Here is a 20,797-nt window from a genome sequence, read left to right as displayed (position 1 = left end):
TTCAACACTGTTTAAAAAGTGAAGTGGTATTGTATTTTATAACATTTTAAACCAATGATATACAGAAGATCTACACATCCATATGTAAAAACTGTACATGAATTCAGTGACATAACATAATAGGCTACACTCAAAATGAATAAATCACCACCTACAGAAAATAGCGCTAACTAGCCAATCTAAAAAACGGATTTCAAAGATATGCTTAGTTAAAATGAGTACTACAACTCAGGACAACAAGCTACTTCTTAAATGTGACTTCTACTGGCACGACCACCACTGATGGATTGCAGGGTGGACGTAACCATGGAAACTAGTAGTGTATAATGTCATGGAAAAATAAATGTAGCCAGCAAAGGAAGCAATTTAGATAATATCAATACGTTAGTAACTGGCTTGTATTAACTTTCTCTACATGATACATACAACTTACTGAAGTGAGACAACCCCTTTAAGCTGCACATCCATGCAGAGTCATATAAGGACCCGCCAGACATTTTAAGTTGTCTCGTGGTTCACAAGTAGATAATGCACTTCTATTTCCAAATACAAAACAAGGGATATTTAAGGTGCAAAGTGGGTCAGAGGGACTAGGTGGAAAAAAGGGTACCCCCCTGTCTAAAGAAGGGCACTGGCGAGATATGTCTATATAGTAGGTACTGACTTACGTATCACTTTTAGGTTGACAACAGGACATCCAAGTTACTTCTCTACCCAATCTGAATTTGATGCAGTGCATTATTTAGATTAGGGTTGAATGAATCAATTCTAATGAATCGATGTGTCTCATTAGATTAGGAACAATCCTCACAGATGAAGAGGCGCCCACTTTCCTGTTGATTGACAGAGGATGGACATTCTGACATCTGCACCGCTGCTCCCAGTAGCGGCACAGGCACTGAAGATCAAATTTGCCTTCGGGAACAGCAACTTCACTTGCGTTACTACTTAGAAGAGTAGCGGCACATGAGCAGTTGCTGCTTCCAAAGCCGAATTTGAGCTTTGGCACCTGTTCCGCTACTGGGAGCAGCGGTGCAGACATCAGAAGGTTAGGGCTTGGCGAGATGTCCGGTCCTCTAAATCAACAGGCAGATGGGTTCTTCTTCACCTGTGAGGACATCCTCTCACAGGTGAGGAGCTCCAACTATTGAGACGAATCCCTAATCTAGATGTATCGATAGGAAATCATAAAAATACATTTTGCACAACTCAAGAAATAACTGTTTGGTCAGTGGTTATTTATTCAGCCACAATGCTGTGAAATACTTTTGGGGTTTCAGACAAATCAGCTTATATACTGCATAAAACCCATGGAAACGGTTAATCACGCAATGATAAATGTCATTTTGGAATGGTGCAGGAGTATATAAAATGAAGAGATGCCACACACACTGCCAGCAACAGGAACAAAATGCTTGACAAGTCACAGTCAATAATCTGGCTACTTAGATCACTGTGACAAGTAATTAGGTGACCCCATTTAATCTGGATAAGCAGAGTTTAGGCACTTTACCGTGTCTACATGATTCATGAGGGGGGCACATGGCGACTCCTTGTCAGCAGAAATCTGCTTTTTTTGAAATTACATTTTAGAAGATTGTTTTCTCATTTGTGATTCCTGGGTATTCTGCTTTACAGCATGTGTCAGCTACGTGGCCATCACTGCGATGCGATTCAGGCAAGTGTAGCATTAAGGGAATGGAACGTGGGCAACTTCATGTAAAACAGCTAATTTGTCAAACAAGCAAGCATTTAACAGCATGTGTCATGATTGAGTCCATTTATCAAAGGTTCCTGAAAGCTGATGTAGCCATCGCTTGCAAAGTGTATGAAGATGACAGACCAAGCCTGATGCAGTATGTTGCTACAGCAACCATCTGTGATCTATGGCTGAATTTAATTCATCCATATTTTACTGTATCTTCTCCATCAATCATCTACAAAATGGTGTTACAGTCATTCCTCTGATATGTAAAAGGGAACTTAAATGGATACTAAACAGAAAATGCACAAAAATCCCAGAAGGTCCACCCTTAATATTTTGTTTCCTTTGACCGTTCTTTGTCTTATATTAAACTTAACCCTGAAAAATATATAACAAAATCTTCTCCCTGTGTCCCAGGAGATCAACCATGCCCCCCTTCTTCTCCTCACTTTCCTGTGTCTGGCTGTAAGACAAGGGATTGGAGCAGGAGCCTCCCTCTTCTGTACTGTCTACAGTAGGGCACTTTTACAAACTATGCTCCTCAGCCAGATTAACCCCTGATTTCTACAAGTCTCTTTATGTCAACAACATGCAGAAAATCCTGCAGGCTGACAAATTATATTTCGTGCTTACTTCCTTCATTCATTTCTAGGTTTAGTGTTTCTGCCTTTATTTTCTTTCAATTCATTTATTTTTAACATCGCATTTGTGCTGCCTGTTGAGCTGAGTCTTCTGCACAATGTCATTCTATAGCACGGACCGGCAACCTCCAGCTGCTGAGAAACTACAATTCTCAGCATGCACACTTATGTTATTGTAAGGCCTCACGCACACGACAGTATTTTTTTGCGGTCCGCAAAAAGGGGTTCCGTTGTTCCGTGATCCGTGTCCGTTTTTGTTTCCGTGTGTCCTCCTTTATTTTTGGAGGATCTCCAGACATAAAGGAAAGTAAAAAACATCTAAGTCCAGTTTGCCATGCAAATGATAGGAAAAAACGGACGCGCGGATGCGGATGAAAATCTTGTGTGCCTCCGTGTTTTTTCACGGACCCATTGACTTGAATGGGTCCGCGAACCATTGTCCGTGAAAAAAATAGAACAGGTCATATTTTTTTCACGGATTAGAAACACGGATCACGGACGCAGATGACAAACGGTGCATTAGCCGAGTTTTCCACGGACCCATTGAAAGTCAATGGGTCCGCATAAAATCACGAAAAACGGAACAACGGACACGGAATAAAACAACGGTCGTGTGCATGAGGCCTAACTCTCATAGAAGTCACAGGAGGATTCTGGGAGTTGTAGTTTCAGAACTGCTGGAGTGCTGGAGGTTGCTGATCCCTATTCTATAGGTTAATAGAATGTAACTTTTTTTATACAATATACAGTACTAGCAAAATGACCCGGCTTCGCATAGGTATATTTAGACTATTTTATTTAATGTTTATATTCTGCCACAGATGTACGTTAGAGAAGTCTCTGACTGGATGTGCGTGGTAATCTCTGTACAAGCAATGGTAGACAGCTGAACTCACTAATATCCCTAGGTCGTGGAATTAGTTACATGTGATAATCCAGTGAGCAGAATACAATGGAGATGCTTTGGTAATTTATTGAGTTTACCTTGAGCAAAGACATACAAAGGACATTAGAGGTCAAAACGAAATGCTCTCACCAGCTCTGAGTCTGCTGCAGGAAAGAAACACATAGGACCAGAACAAACAGGATATAATGTCACCAAAGGGGAGGAGTAGACAGAGAGCAAAGGCAATGGGATTTACATAATACATTCAGAAACCTATAATAAGAATGACCAAAATGTGGCAGCATTACATAACCTGGTAATGATATGATAACACAAATACAGCAATTAATCCTTAATGGAAGAAATAAATGCTGGGACAGCACAGTTTATGTCCCCATCAACAGTGACCTCTACAGCGGCTTGTCCCCTTAACAGTGTCCTCCACAGAGGCCCCCCCTTAACAGTGACCTCCACAGTGCCCGCACCCTTAAAATGTGCCCTCTACAGCACCATGCCCCCTTAACTGTAACCAATAACAGTGAAGAAAAATGGCTGAGTTGTTATGGAAACATAGTGTAAAACTGTGTGTATGTCAAGACTGAAGGACCTGCAAGCTTCTATTGGCCAATAAGGGTCATGTGATCATATGTATGGCAGTTGGGATGTGAGTGAAGCTGTGAGTACCTATTGGCTAATAAAAAATTTTGGGAATATTTCAGAAACCATATGTTCTAGAGACCTCACGAAAACCTTCCCGGACATCTGATGTACCTATATACCAAATTTGGTGCAGATTGGTCCAGTCGTTTTGCCGTGCATAAAGAACAGACAGCTAGAAATTAATTTATATATATATATATATATATATATATATATATATATTTATTAAGAGATAACAACAGATTTAGAAAGATTATACAAAAAAAAACTATTTTAGATTTAAACTGACAGAATTGATATAAATATGTAAAGTAAGCAGAAAGCTTAAGATTTCAGTACTATGCTCAATACATCACGGAACTAAGGCAGATTTCAGACTTTCCATTTAGAGCAGAAGGTATAAGTGTATAAGTATGGCTATAACACAGTATTAATAAGTACCAGTCACTAACTATCCTTACAGTACAGTATTGCATCATAGATCTTTCAAGTTCACATTTATTAGCATGATAATAAACTATATCCAGTTTATTGGTTTTAATGTGTTTTACATTAGTTCACAGTAGGCGTATACTTTCAGATATTCAGATTCAATATGTATAGCTTGTGCATATTACATAGTAATGCACCTCTTTACATTGTCATTCCTTTTTAATTGCAGTATACATTCTTTGGTATATGTAAACCAAAAGGTGAAACTAACTTAACTGCAACATTTTTTATGTCATTTTTATGTTGCAGTCCAGATGGCATCTGGAAGGACTGGCCCATGTACAACGTTGCCAGATCATAAGGAAGTATGCGTAACAACATTTATTTTCCTTTTCTAGGTCCCTCCTCTGTGATCAGCAATGACGATGATTCCGCCAGCCCTCTTCATCATATCTCCAATGGCAGCAATACCCCATCTTCCTCAGAAGGTGGTCCTGATGCCGTTATCATTGGTATGACAAAGATCCCTGTCATTGAAAACCCACAATACTTTGGAATCACCAACAGTCATCTAAAGCCAGATACATGTAAGTTCAATGATTGGGCCTGAATACTATCTTATTTTTTCATCTAAATTGGCCCATCATTCAGTGCTGATTAATTTTATAATATATCTTAATCGCAGCTTTCCATTTTTAAAATCTGAGCTCCAAATCTCCTGCATAGACATTTAAGTGATCATTTCCTGACACGACCATGAGAGCTTACTGCAAGCCGTTTGAACTCCATGATAAAGCCTCATGCACATGGCCATATCTATTTTCAGTCTGCACAAAATGGATAGCTTCCCTGTTCATTCTGCCATTTTCTCTCTCCCATTGATATAGATGGCGATTTTATTCCAAAAAGTGGATAAAAATTGTACCTGCAGTGAAATCTCATATGGGGCACATGGATAGGTGAAATAAAAAGCTTGTTTTATATCCAATGGCGAAGATTTATAAAACTGGTGTAAAGTAGAACTGGCGTAGTTGCCCATAGCAACCAATCAGATTCCACCTTTCATTTTCAAAAGGAGCTGTGAAAAATAAATGGTGGAATCTGATTGGTTGCTATGGGCAACTAAGGCCATTCTACTTTACACCTGTTTGATAAATCTCCCCCCTTGACTTTTATTAGTGTACTGTCTGTTTTACAAAAACTGAGATAAAATACTGCCATGTTCACACAGCTGATTTTCAAAACACATGTAAAAAAAAAAAATCTGCGCTGAATCCAAGCAGATTGTTACGCCTCAAAATTACATGTGTTTTTTGTAAAGTGGTTGTTGTAAAGCATTTTTCAGGCAGATTTTTTATGCTTTTTTTTTTAGACCACAGCCTGTTTTTTATGCCAACTAGAGATGAGCGAATCGAATCACATGAAGTGGAATTCGATCCAAATTTCAGGATAAAGTCGATTCGCCTTGAAGCCGAATTTCCTCATGTTAGCGAACCTGAAATAGTGTAAAAACAAAAAAAAAATCCTACTTACCTCCTCCATTTGCTCGCAATGGGCCTCCAGCCTCCATCTTGATTGAATATCTTGACCAAAATCCCATGCGTGGTGAGGTATGACGTCACCACTCTGGCCGTCGTGATGACGTAGTCTCTCGCCGCGTAAGATTTCGCTCCAGATCTTCAAGCAAGATGGCGACAGCCGGCCTGTCGAGAGCAAATGGAGGAGGTAAGTAGGACTTTTTTTTTGTTTTTATACTAGATGTATGAACGCGGCATCTAAGGGGTACAATGACAGGAGGCAGTGCTATTGCTGCTCCCTGTCATTGCATTTACAAAAAATGCGCTTCGTGACAAAGTTATAAGTTGCGAAGCAAATTTTTTGGTAAAATTCGGCGAATCAGCCGAATCGAACTTTTCAGAAATTCACTGATCTCTAATGCCAACCACAGAAACTTCACCCTTCTTCTTCATCCCAGAAGCCATTTTAGATAACATATAATAGCACATCTGTATGTTCACTATGAGCTCCAATAATTGCATTAAAGTACACAGAAATGAAATGCAACTTTTCATGAAAATTTTAGTAAACATATCCAGAACAGGTTATAGTTCCCAGCTTTGTAGGAGAAGGTTGTTGATCCAGGGAGTTATTTTTTTCCCTAAGAAGGAATTTAGGCTGAACTGGATGAACATATGTATTTTTTTCAGCCTTTTAAACTATGCCATCCCAATTTTTTTAAGTCACAAGAGGGGATGTTTGCATTTAACAGCCTCCCAGACAGGAGATTAATATATTTCCTAAATATATGATGACAAGGTTAATGAGTTTTGGCATCGCTTAATGGGATCATTTTGTATTCTTTTTTATTTTTCATAAAACCTTTTAGAGTGTCCCAATACATAGCCAAAAGATTTATTTATGCATAGAGCAAAAGAAGCAGACAGATTTACTGCCGAGGAGAGGCTCCATATTAAAGATATAGTCACAAAGTAAAATGTCTTAGTGCCATAATGGGACACCAATTACACTTTCCAGATTCCAGCTTCTATTGTTCTTAAATTCATTGCTTTCAAAGTGAAAACCATTCTAAAAATCAACTATGGATGAAATGTTAAGAGCAGCTTTGCAATACACGCACTTACACACCAATACTCAAGCACAAGCATCCATGCCAATACACACATACACTAGTTATGTATAGTTAAAAATTCATGAGGCGAGCACATTCTATATTTTTGACAAATCCTGTGATACTTTGGTGGACCTGCCATCATATTAATGACCCCCACACACATGCCAACAATCTCATGTGTATGGGTAGATGCCAGCTTTCTCCAACAGATGATATCAAGTGAGAGAAGGATCGGGTGAACTGAATTTTTTAATTTGATCTTTTAATTCTCTCAAGATATAAACTGCTGCCTGACTTCCCATTGACAACATAAACATTCTCATCCAAATCAATAACGTGTATGGGGGCGTCAAGAGAGATACAGTAGCTGTCAGCCAACAGTTATACAATGTGTATAGCACCTTAACATGTTTGGGGAAAATCTTCTCATGGAATGAATGTGGACAGCACTGACCACCTTTCGTGCCTGGTAGCCCTTGTTTTTACTTTTTACCATAACACGGGTAGTTAATAAGATCATATTGCTTCTATATGGTAATTCTATATAATTTATGTGTACATTAAGAAGAATGTCACCACATATCTGCATATAAATCCAAATGACTTTGTAGATTTGTACCTGGCAGCTGAATCCAACGCACTTTGCCTCATCTTGCTTAGTGGCCCCATTGTCGAGATATTTGCATTTTTATTTTATGCAGATGAATCCTTTCATACAACAAGGGCATCGCCATTGTTCCTCGTTCCACCTTAAGCTCCAATCAGTTTACCTGCCGCCCGCTAAGTGATTGAGTCAGGCAGTGTAGATGTAATTACATCTGGCCCTGAACTTCCATGCCTGCTTCATCACCTCTCGGATCGGCACATGAGGAGTACAGGCCAGAAACATGTTCACTTCTTCGGGGTGCGGAATGACATCATCAATCCCAGAGACAAACATGCAGGTTTGAGAGTTCAGGGCTAGGTATGATTATATCTACACTACTTGGCCCTGTCAATCAAAGGGGGTGGGGGGCACAGCCTACAAGGAAAGTGCTCTGAGCTTTAGGTGCAATGGTGATGTCCTTATTGCACCAAGGGTCTCAGTTAGATAATATAGATAGCAAATATCTTGGCAATTGGACCACCAATCAACATAGGGCAAAGGTTGTTGGATTTATATGCAGGTCTGTGGTGACAGATTCCTTTTAAGCTATGCAGCAGTTCATTCATATCACTGAGACATATAGGAGTTTCAAGTGTGCTATTTGCATTTGGAATCTGTTGCTGTCAACTCTCAAGATGAGATCCAAAGAGCTAACACTATCAGTGAAGCAAGCCATCATTAGGCTGAAAAAACAAAACAAACCCATCAGAGAGATAGCAAAAACATTATGCGTGGCCAAAAGAACTGTTTGGAACATTCTTAAAAAGAAGGAACGCACTGGTGAGCTCAGCAACACCAAAAGACCCAGAAGAGCACAGAAAACAACTGTGGTGGATGACCGAAGAATTATTTCCCTAGTGAAGAAAACACCCTTCACAACAGTTGGCCAGATCAAGAACACTCTCGAGAAGGTAGGTGTATGTGTGTCAAAGTCAACAATCAACAGAAGACTTCCAGAGGGAATACAGAGGGTTCACCACAAGATGTAAACCGTTGGTGAGCCTCAAAAACAGGAAGGCCAGATTAGAGTTTGCCAAACGACATCTAAAAAAGCCTTCACAGTTGTGGAACAACATCCTATGGACAGATGAGACCAAGATCAACTTGTACCAGAGTGATGGGAAGAGAAGAGTATGGGGAAGGAAAGGAACTGCTCATGATCCTAAGCATAACACCTCATCAGTGAAGCATTCTGGTGGTAGTATGGTGTTGGCCTCTATGGCTGCCAATGGAACTGATTCTCTTGTATTTATTGATGATGTGACTGCTGACAAAAGCAGCAGGATGAATTCTGAAGTGTTACAGGCAATATTATCTGCTCATATTCAGCCAAATGCTTCAGAACTCATTGGACGGCCACGGCGCTTCACAGTGCATATGAACAATGACCCAAAGCATACTGCAAAAGCAACTAAAGAGTTTTTTAAGGGAAGGAAGTGGAATGTTATGCAATGGACAAGTCAATCACCTGACCTGAATCCAATTGAGCATGCATTTCACTTGCTGAAGACAAAACTGAAGGGAAAATGCCCCAAAAACAAGCAGGAACTGAAGACAGTTGAAGTAGAGGCCTGGTAGAGCATCACCAGGGATGAAACCCAGCGTCTGGTGATGTCTATGCATTCCAGACTTCAGACTGTAATTGACTGCAAAGGATTTGCAACCAAGTATTAAAAAGTTAAAGTTTGATTTATGAATATTATATCCCATTACTTTTAGTCACTTAACAAGTGGGAGGCACATATGCAAAATGTTGTAATTCCTACACCGTTCACCTGATTTGGATGTAAATACTCTCAAATTAAAGCTGGACTTGACTGTATGTACCAAAAAATGGTACCAATAAAATCGTCAACTCTTCCTGCAAAAAACGAGCCCTTGCACAAAATGAAAAATATATGGCGTTTAGAAAATGGAGACAAAAAACATAATTTTTTTTCAAACATGCTTTATTATTTAAAACTGAAGCAAACAAACAAAGAAAGTAGACATATTTGTTATCATTGTGTCTGTAACAACCTGCTCTATAAAATTAGCACATGATCTACCCTGTCAGATGAATGTTGTAAAAAATAAAAACAGCCATTTTTTGGTTACCTTGCCTTATAAAAAACTTAATATAGAGCAATTAAAAATCATGTACCCCAAAATAGTACCAATAAAACTATCACCTTATCCCCTAGTTTCTAAAATGGGGTCACTTTTGGGGAGTTTCTACTGTAGGGGTGCATCAGGGGGGCTTCAAATGGTACATGGCATCTAAAAATCAGTCCAGCAAAATCTGCCTTTCAAAAACCATATGGCACTCCTTTTCTTCTGCGCCCTGCCGTGTGCCCTTACATCAGTTTACTACCACATGTGGGGTGTTTATGTAAACCGCAGTATCAGGGAAATAAATATTAAGTTTTGTTTGGCTGTTAACTCTCGATGTGTTAAAGAAAAAAATGGATTAAAATGGAAAATCTGCCCAAAAAGTGAAATTTAGAAATTTAATGTCCATTTTCCTTAAATTCTTGTGGAACACCTAAAGGGTTAACAAAGATTGTAAAATCAGTTTTGAGTAACTGAGGGGTGTAGTTTCTACAATGGGGTCATTTATGGGGGGTTTCCACTATATAAGCCCCACAAAGTGACTTCTGTTCTTGATCTGAACTGGTCCTTAAAAAGTAGGTTTTGGAAATGTTCTTAAAAATTTTAAGAATTGCTTCTAAAATTCTAAGCATTCTAACATCCTAAAAAAATAAAATTACATTTACAAAATGATGTCAACATAAAGTAGACATATGGGGAATGTTAAGTAATAAATATTTTATGAGGTATCACTTTCTGTTTTAAAAGCAGACAAACTGAAATGTTGAAAATTGTGAATTTTTTTACATTTTTGGTAAATTTTGGATTTTTTCATAAATAAAGGTAAAATATATTGATTCAAATTTACCATTAACATGAAGTACAATGTGTCACGAGAACACATTCTCTGAATGACTTGGATAAGGAAAAGCGTTCCAAAGTTATTACTTATAAAGTGACACATGTCAGATTTGCTAAATTAGGCCTGGTCAGGAAGGGGGTAAATGGCCCGTCTGGAAGTGGTTAATAAGGCCCATATGGTTTTGGTCCTCAATTAAAATTGCGAGAACATTGAAACCGAATGCACATATACTAAACCTTACTAACTTTATGGCATTTTAAGAGAGCCCTTTCATGTATATACATTTACTGAAAAATTAAGTCTTAAAATAGCTGTAGAAAATATCTTGTAAAAATGACCAGTCAGAAAGAAAGGAAAATTATATTTTTGTATAACATTCATTTTTTAATCCTCATCAGTGAGATCAATTTAGATTACAAAGATTTGTAGTTCATTGCAGCATTCTTTAGATAGACATTCAAGATACTTTTAGGAGTAGAACACAAAAACACTTCAAGATGTGGTCCACTTTTAACTCTTTACCACAAACAATGAAGATGGAGATTAGATTAGTTTCTTCTCTATGACCAGCACACTGAACTCTCTGGCACATGGAATTTGAGAGTCATTTTAGATTAGCCACTTGGTCATTGTTGGTAATCGTCATTGACCTTCTAATAGTTATCTCATATGTAAATGTTGAACTTAGGGAAGCTATCAATTCTAAAGTGCATTACCAAATCATCTTCCTACTTATAGTGTTAGGACACAATTAAAGATCCTTTAAAATTCACCCAGACAATTTGTTCATTGCGATCAGCTCTGGGATTTAGACTTAACAACAGCGTAATTAGGTGTGCTGCTGTGGACTTCAATAGGAATCTAACCACTGTGAACTACAGTGAAACCACCATGGTGACAATTAAGTGAATTGCAGGTCAAAATCCCAAGGTATTGTTTGCAATGACTGATTATTTCTGCCTTAAGAAGTTGTATAGCTTTAAGAATAATGTTGATTCTACCAAATTTAAAGCGAGCCGTCCTCTTGAACTTTAGAAGACATACAATTATTGCTATGACTACAAAGAACTCTGTCTTGCAAAATCAGTTAAATAATAGGCAAAATAAGTATGAAACACAAAGACTTTTTACGACTCCAAATGAGTGAGAGGGGTGATACATTCATTTATTTAAGTAAAGACAGGCCCACATTGGCAGCTAAATAAAAGTACATTTCAGGAAACCTCCCACTTTTAGGTAATGACCTACATATCAATAGGACTTCTATCCCATTAACACTTGAATAACCAAATAAATCTGAAGGAAATAAAGTTTGTTCACAAATACTGACCTCTTTAAGAGTGGTTCATTCACTTGTTAAAGCTAGTGGAACTAGTGACTACTTAAACTATAAGCCATTCCTAATGCAACCTATGACGTAGGACTTTAGAGAATGTGCTTTCAAGCCCATATATGCATGCAGCCTGAAATAGAAAATCTTATTCCATCCCAATAGTATAGATAAGTAAAAAAAAAAGGCAACAAGGATTGAGAAGGCCACTACTGGATGACATGGGAAATAGTGGGCACAAGCCAAGTTTTGTAAGATGGTGTTAAGTATTTATTGTGAACACTGCAATGTATTTTAGCATTGATTTAACCAGAATTAGGCAATATGTATTCCCAAATGTGTCTTCCAATCCTTATAAAATACTTGGATTATCCCAAAAAGTGCATTTAGAGTTGCTGCTCTATGTCTACGGCAAGCAGAAAGAGAGACGGGAGATGGCACGCGCACACGGAGTGTGCTTTCTCTTCATACAGCTGATCGGCGGTGGTGCCGAGTGTCGGACCTGCACCGATCTGATATTGATGACCTATAATCAATATTAACTGTCTGGAAAACCACTTTAAACGCAACAGAGGACATGCCAGAAACACATTCATTCATTTCCAATCCACTACATGGCTGAACATGATTATTCTACAGGGTTGGCCATTTATATGGATACACCTTAATAAAATGGGAATGGTTGGTGATATTAACTTCCTGTTTGTGGCACATAAGTATATGTGATGGGGGAAACTTTTCAAGATGGGTGGTGAAGTCGGCCATTTTGAATCCAATTTTTTTTTTTAATAAGAAGAGGGTCATGTGACACATCAAACGTATTGGGAATATTACAAGAAAAACAATGGTGTGCTTGGTTTTAACGTAACTTTATTATTTTATGAGTTATTTACAAGTTTCTGACCACGTATAAAATGTGTTCAATGTGCTGCCCATTGTGTTGGATTGTCAATGCAACCCTCTTCTCCCACTCTTCACACACTGATAGCAACACCGCAGGAGAAATGCTAGCACAGGCTTCCAGTATCCGTAGTTTCTGGTGCTGCACTTTCCGTATCTTCACGGCATTTGCATTGACAATCCAACACAATGGGCAGCACATTGAAAACATTTTATAAGTGGTCAGAAACTTGTAAATAACTCATGAAATAATAAAGTTACGTTAAAACCAAGCACACCATTGTTTTTCTTGTGAAATTTCCAATAGGTTTAAAGTGTCACATGACCCTCTTTCTATTGAAAAAACTAAAGTTGGATTCAAAAAGGCTGACTTCAAAATGGCCGCCATGGTCACCACCCATCTTGAAAAGCTCCCCCCCCCCCACATATACTAATGTGCCACAAACAGGAAGTTAATATCACCAACCATTCCCATTTTATTAAGGTGTATCCATATAAATGGCCCACCCTGTATAATAAAGAACCAAGGAGTTAGTTCAAAATTCATCTGGGATGTCCTGTGCTGTATTCAACTTAATTTAAAAGGGGTCTATTAGAACTTATGGCCACACTGAACTGCTGACTGCACTGGGTACGGGCTGGGGAGAGCAGTACAAATATAGTTGACATTTTGCAGAGCTTTTCTCTTCAGAAGTGACCACCAAGTGGCTGTAATGCATGTTGCTGCCTGTTGGGGGTTTTGCTGGTATATTGCACAATTGTATTGATTTTGTACTGAGCAAAATTAGACTGCTTGACAAAATTTTTAGAAACTCAAGAGTGGACAGTTCTCTACTCTGTCATACATACTCAAACATTAAAGAACTTATATTTTGGTATTAAGTGTTAATAGCTTTTCTTTCACTATTATTAACTGATTACTTTAAAGTAGTTTGTTTTATTTTGAAGAACATATTTCTATGATAGAATGCATTAGATCAGGGATGCTCAACCTGTGGCCCTCCAGGTGTTGTAAAACTACAACTCCCACCCTGCTGCAGGCTGATAGCAGTAGGCTGTCCAGGAATGCTGGGAGTTGTAGTTTTGCAACAGCTGGAGGACCGCAGGTTGGGCATCCCTGCATTAGATAATAGTTGTGTAGTTAAAGATGCTATATTGTTCAGCATGCATTGTACTACATTCTTGCTTGTGGAAGTTTGAGAACAAATGCTGAAATACACATTTTTTTAATTTTTTTTTCATGATTCAATAATATAGGTGAAAATGGTGGACATCATAATATTTTTTTTTTATAAAAGTGCCTGTTTATACACTTATTTGCCACCCTTCCCCTGTAATAATCACTATCTGAATTGACTGGTAGAATCCCTAAATGAAAGTCCACTGTTTTCACCTATAGTCTTATACTATTGAATTTATGAACTATACAAAGTCTAGGTATGCTTTAAGAAGACTTTCAGTTAAAAATTACAAATGTCTGTGTAATATAAACAGTCAAGCATTAACTTTGTATTGAAACTACCAAAGGAACTTGTAATGATTGCTAATTGTGATGAGGGCATCAGTGAGCAAGCCCAATAAAATGGTGTTAAATATTGCTAATATCCTATATAAGTGGGATATTGTATCACTTTCAAAATGTAAAATTATATATTTTTTCTAAAAATTGTGTCCTTTAAGATTGAATTACATAAACACCCAAAAATTACTTTTTTTTTAAAGCTTTTAACTGACCAAGTGACTCACTAATGGCGGGTTCACATTAGCGTTAGGAATTCCGTTAATGCTTTACCATGTTATAACGGAAAATAATGGAATTGTAAGACAGAATTCAAATTGGAAACCTTTAGAGGCATTCCGTTTTGATCCGTCATATTACAGATTCATCTGGTTTCCGTTATCCAGGATGGAAAAGAAAGTCCTGTGGACCACTGTGGACAGTTATTGGCAAAGGCAGTAACGTGATCCACATCAATCAGTATGTGGATAGACCCAAGACCTGCGGGTTCAGCTATATTGGGGGGGGGTTCTGAAAAAAAGCTCAGATGAAAAACCCCCTTAAAGGTTGGGATAACCACAAGCACATGAACCTCTGGCCAAAATACTCACCAAGGAGTAGAACACTATATTAGCATATGGAAAATGAATTTACTGAGCCCCATGATATGTTAATAGATTTTTCTAAAATAATGCAAATCAAAATAGATAAAAGCCCTAATTCTTTGTCCAATCATTCATTTTTTACTATTTTAATAAATGGGATAATAACTAGAGATGAGCGGCATCTGAGTGTACAAACAGAGTGAAATTAAAATAAAAAAAATAATTTACATCAAACTTACCGCGTCTATTTGCACGCGACTGGGCCGGCCGCCGCCATCTTGCTTGAAGATCTCGGCCGGCATGATGATGAGATCTTCAAGCAAGATGGTGGCTGGCAGCCCTTTGCGCGCAAATGGAGGCTGTAAGTTTAAATTTCAGGATTAATCAATTCGCTGACACGAAGCACAAGGAAATTCGGCTTCTAGGCGAATAATTCCTGAAATTCGTATCGAATTCCACTTTGTGGGGTTCGATTCGCTTATCTCTAATAATAACCTTTCATTATATCATCATAATTATAATTATTTTAGGTTTACTCTTCTTTTAGAAATAGAAATTAAATGGGTTATGTACTTAACTACCATCTCATTCATGAAAATAAGGGGACAATGAAATATGCCGTTCTCCCTTCCATTTATTTTTATGCCATTTCTGCTTCCCAGAATCCCAGCCACAAGTTTCCTAATCTAAATAAGCATTTGTTTTTCTAAGTTTGATAGAGAGAATTAAGATCACAGCATCTGATGGGAGTGCTATTCTGAGAAGCACGATGAGTGATGAGGACATTTGGTAGATTGCTTGTCATACTTGTTATCAAGCATTTAAATAATCATTAACAATGATCCTTAAATACATTAAGAATAATTCATTTAAATATTTCTAAATCTGTCTCGCCTGTCAACTGAACAACTTTTCTCTGAGCTCAGATTTTCATTTTCTATTTATACTGCCGCTTGGCTACATTCTGAACATTGCTGAAAGAGCTTGGCTTAGTTTTCTATATGGGGCAGGTCACATTTGCATGTCTATCCATATTAAGCCTCATTCACCCGTCCGTGCTCAAATCCGTGAGCAGGTGGTCAATGATGCATCCGTGAAGCTGTCCGTAAAGGATCCGTGTTGGGTCTGTGTGTCCGTTTTTTTGCTGTCCTTGTGCCATCCGTGTTTCACTGACACTGCACAGCTGAAATTTTTTTTTCAAAGCATCTCTTCTTAATGATCCGTGAAACACGGATGCAACACGGATGGCATCCGTGGTTTTCGCGGACCCATAGACTGTAATGGACGTGATGGATGCGTGGATACAGGCAAAATAGAGCATGCATCCGTGCTAAAAACACCGACCCACGGACCCAGCTAAAACCTTGATGTGTGAATACACACATTAAAATGAATGGGAACGTGTGCTGTCCGTGGAGAACACGTACAGCACACGCCTGTGAAACACTGATGTGTGAATGAGGCTTTACTTAAAGGGGTTTTGCAGTTTTTTCTCTCGATAGAACATCAGCATCTGATCAGCATCTGATCGGCGGGGTTCCGACACCCGGGACCCCTGCCAATCAGTTGTTTAAGAAGGCAGCCGCGCTGGCACTAGCACCGCGGCCTTCTCGCTGTTAACCGCAGGCCCAGTGACATCACGACTGGGTGCGGCTAAGCTCCATTTAACTGAACAGATCTTAGCCCTGCCCAGGCCAGTAATAATAGTCGTAACGTCACTGGGCCTGCGATAAACAGCGAGAAGGCCGCGGCGCTACTGCCTTCTCAGACAGCTGATCGGCAGGGGTCCCGGGTGTCGGACCCCCGCTGATCAGATGCTGATGATCTATCCAGAGGATAGATCATCAGTTTAAAAAAACTGCAGGACCCCTTTAAATGGAACTGCTGATTATTTTCTTAAGACTTTTTTGGTCACTGAAATGCTTTATTTCTATGTGTTAGGATAAATGTGTGGAAAATATATCATGCACAATGTGAGAAATAATGTGAATTAATACCACTTAATAGAATCAATGTATCTTAGGCTGGGTATACATCACGTTTCTCCCATCCTTTCAACATATACAAAAAATGTATACATTAAATGGATGCCTCAGACTGATACCATACAGTGGCATCCATTCACCATAAGTCCCATATCATACTGCTTGGCTTTTGGAAGATGAGACGGTGCATTACACAAAGCTTGCTGCCAACATTTTTTCAGACATTGGCACACTCCTTCATACTCTCATATTATTCCCCTGATTCTATAAACCATGTCCCCTTTCGTATAGAGCACACCCCCTTCCCTACCTAATGCAATTTGGGTTTTGGAGCTGCATTTCATGACACAGAATACCAGCACCCCATACAGGGAAAATACATGAGGGCAGTGGCGTACATAAAGAAGTAAGGGCCCCATAGCAAGGATCAAACCAGGTCTCCCACACAGGACAGAAGGGTTTCCGCCTAAACCCCTTTCAATGACCCTTGGGCCATTTTTTCCACTGCCTCATTTGCCAAAAGTTGTTTCTTTAGAGGGTAGAGTCCTTACACAGTTTTTACCCCCATTAGAAGAGGGGATGATCTTAACTGGGCCCTCTTTTGTCCTGGCCCCCATAGCAGTCGCATGGTCTGCCACTATGGTAGTTACGCCCTTGCATGAGGGGCTCATTTGAAGGAGAAAGCAGCTCTCCAATCATCGCCCAGGAGATTGGCCAACTATTCCAAAACTCCGGGAGGCCTCTCCTTTTTTTGGAAGCCTCCTGGATGTTCTTGGAGAGTTGGCAAGTAGGATCTTAATAACAATGGTTACTCATGAATATTAAGAATATATTTAGAAAATAAAAGGGTATGTTCACACAGCAGAATTTTCACATGGATTTTGATGTGTACTTCTTAAGAAATCTGCCTGCCACTGGTTTCAATGAGAAGCCAAATCTGCCTCAGTAATCAGTCAGCCTTGTATTGTACTGCAAATACATGTCCACTGTGTGAACATAGCCTAATTTAACAGTACTTTCTACAAACTGAAGGCAGATTCGCCTGAGTTGTGGCTTCAAATTAATTGCTGAGCAAGAGTGAATATTATTGGTCGAAGCAGCCTTTAGACTTTAGATTCAGCAACAGGCAACCCTCTCAGAGTCCTCCCTTCAGAATGTTAGAACTAAAAGTTGATGAACATGTATGGGGGAGATTAATGAAACTGTGTTAAAGAAACATGGTCTTTTATGTCTTATAGTGCTCTTGAAAAATAAAAGCTGTGTTGTGATTGGCTGTTGTATTCAATAGACAGGTTTTTTTAGATAGTATCAAACACACTGATAATTATAAAATTTCATCCTATATGATAATACTAGAACCGTGGTGTCCACCAAATATGTACTCAAAACGAGGCCCATTCCCAATAAAACTGAGGAAGCCGTTACCCAATGCCACCAAGCACATTCGTGTAAAGTCTAGTGGTAACGGGAGGATATTTTTTCTGCTTGAGTTATACGGTAGAAAATGTTAAAACTTGAACGGACAAAGCGTTAATATATTTGAGTTAGATCCAAGAGGCTGCCAAAGTTGTACCTACTCATAGATATCTATATATATGTATCTATATCTATATATATATATATATATGGATAGTACCCTCTGAGTTGCAACCAAATAAAACATTTTCCACCCATTTTTCTTTGGTCAGTCACCATTAACCCCTTAAGGACCCTGCCACATTTCACCTTAAGGACCAGGCCATTTTTTTTTTTGCAAATCTGACATGTGTCACTTTATGTGGTGATAATGTTTAAAATGCTTTTACTTATCCACGCCATTCTGAGATTCTTTTCTCTACACATATTGTACTTCATGACAGTGGTAAAATTGAGTTAAAAAAATTTCATTTTTATTTATAAAAAAATTTCAAATTTACCAAAAATGTAGAAAAATTTGCAAATTTAAAAATTTACATTTCTCTACATTTATAATAGATAGTAACACCTCCAAAAATAGTTATTACTTCTCATTCCCCATATGTCTGCTTCATGTTTGAATCATTTTGCGAATTACATTTTATTTTTTGGCTTATAAATTTAGAAGCAAAACCCACTTTTTAAGGATTAGTTCAGGTCTGAAGTTACTTTGCGAGGCTTACATAATAGAAACCACCCAAAAATAACCCCATTTTAGAAACTACACCCCTCAAGGTATTAAAAACTAACGTTGTTAACCCATTACGTGTTCCACAAGAATTAATGGAAAATGGAGAATGGAAAATTTACTGAATGTAATACACTTTAGCCTGCTTGCCTGTGAGATTCAGGGGCATGGATCTCACAGGCTCTCCCGGAAGGCAGCCATGATGCCATAAGAAGGCATAGGGCTGCCTTCCCTGCCATCGGGTCCCCGTCACAGCAGCGCGGGGACACCATGGCCACTCCGCACATGTCTGAAGCCCGCACGTGCCAGCTATGGAGGTGTTAATATGCCGGCATCTGTGATTTCACCGGTGACGGCGCATGCAGCAGGCATCCAGCTATCAGTGACTGCTGGATCCCTGCTGCTGATCAGGTGGGCGCATCTCCTTCCCCCGCTCGATCACCGTGGCGTACATGTACGGCGCTGGTCCTTAAGTCATGGACATCTGTGCCGTACATGTACGGCGTGGGTCCTAAAGGGGTTAAGATATACGTTCATGTGCAAGATGTAACCTAATCAAAATACCTTTTCTCAAAGATACGGTTGGACATTAACCTCCCATCATTTAGTTTCTGCAATAAGACAACTATTAAAGTAATATAGTCTATATCAGGGATGTCCAACCTGAGTCTCTCCAGCTGTTGCAAAACTACAACTCCCAGCATGAACAAACTGCCTACAGCTTTCAGCCTACAGCAGAGCATGGTCGGAGTTGTAGTTTTACAGCAGCTGGAGAGCCAGGGTTGGCCATCCCTGGTCTATATCTTGTCTGGTTTGGTCTATACATGGAATGTTAACTATGTCCTTTATGTCTTCAATTAACAAGGAAGATATGGACATATGGAAAGTGACCTATAACAATTTAATCTTTACAGAACATGGCAGATAAGGCCAATAGTCGCCACTTGGAGTCCAGTATATAAAATATATGCGCATTATCCCCTATACATATATAATTAATAATGTCTAAAATGTTCTCATCATGTCTAAGAGCAGTGTTGTTATGTCTATATACTAACTGTACAGTTTTTATCTTTACAGTTGTCCAACATATAAAGAGGCATAACATCGTCTTGAAGAGAGAACTGGGAGAAGGTGCTTTTGGCAAAGTGTTTCTTGCAGAATGCTATAACTTGTACCCTGAACAGGATAAGATACTTGTTGCAGTGAAGGTAATATATTACCAGTTACTATCTTGCTTCCATTTGTATGTATGCATTAAGTACTGGACAAACAAGTAGTATTGATCGCGAATATTCTAATCGCAAATTTTTATCTCAAATATCAACACCCCCCTTCTTGCTTGTGGGCCAATGAGAAGGCTGCAATGTCTTTGTCACAGCTTAGCAACATCCCTAGCAACCAATAGGAAAGTTGCCTACCCCTTACTATATAAGAACCTCCCCAGCAGCCATTTTCTGCTGAGAGAGAGGGAGAGAGAGAGCAGTGTCATTGCTGTGCTCTGTGCTTTCATCAGGATCCTATTCCATATCCCAGTGGTGCCCTACCATTTCTTGTCTGAGGGCCGCACTAGACATGGTATAAATTTAATGGGCCGGACCCAGGTAGCTTTGCCAGAAAGAAATGCAAACACCATGAGGGGGCACGTGCAAGCATTACTATTGTGCAGGGGCAACTATCTGGGCATTTTTTCTGTGATGAGGCACATCCGGGCATTTTTACTGTAAAGGGGGTTCATCTGGTCATTTTTACTGTGAAGGGGGCACATGTGAGCATTTCCCCTGTAAAGGGGGAACATCTGG

General features: G+C 39.1%; 1 protein-coding gene across 1 annotated transcript in view; it reads left to right on the top strand.

Moving 5' to 3' along the window:
- NTRK2 (neurotrophic receptor tyrosine kinase 2) overlaps nt 1-20,797 on the top strand; it is a 270,802-nt gene that overhangs the window by 193,385 nt on the left and 56,620 nt on the right. Inside the window, exons 13-14 of the mRNA XM_044273679.1 lie at nt 4,723-4,911; nt 20,076-20,206. Coding sequence (XP_044129614.1) covers nt 4,723-4,911; nt 20,076-20,206 — 320 coding nt within the window. The remainder of the gene's footprint in view (nt 1-4,722; nt 4,912-20,075; nt 20,207-20,797) is intronic.

This window comes from Bufo gargarizans, chromosome 1 (assembly GCF_014858855.1).
Source record: "Bufo gargarizans isolate SCDJY-AF-19 chromosome 1, ASM1485885v1, whole genome shotgun sequence".
NCBI lineage: Eukaryota > Metazoa > Chordata > Amphibia > Anura > Bufonidae > Bufo > Bufo gargarizans.
Note: the sequence above shows the minus strand (reverse complement) of the source record. Positions and strands in the feature narration are given on the sequence as shown.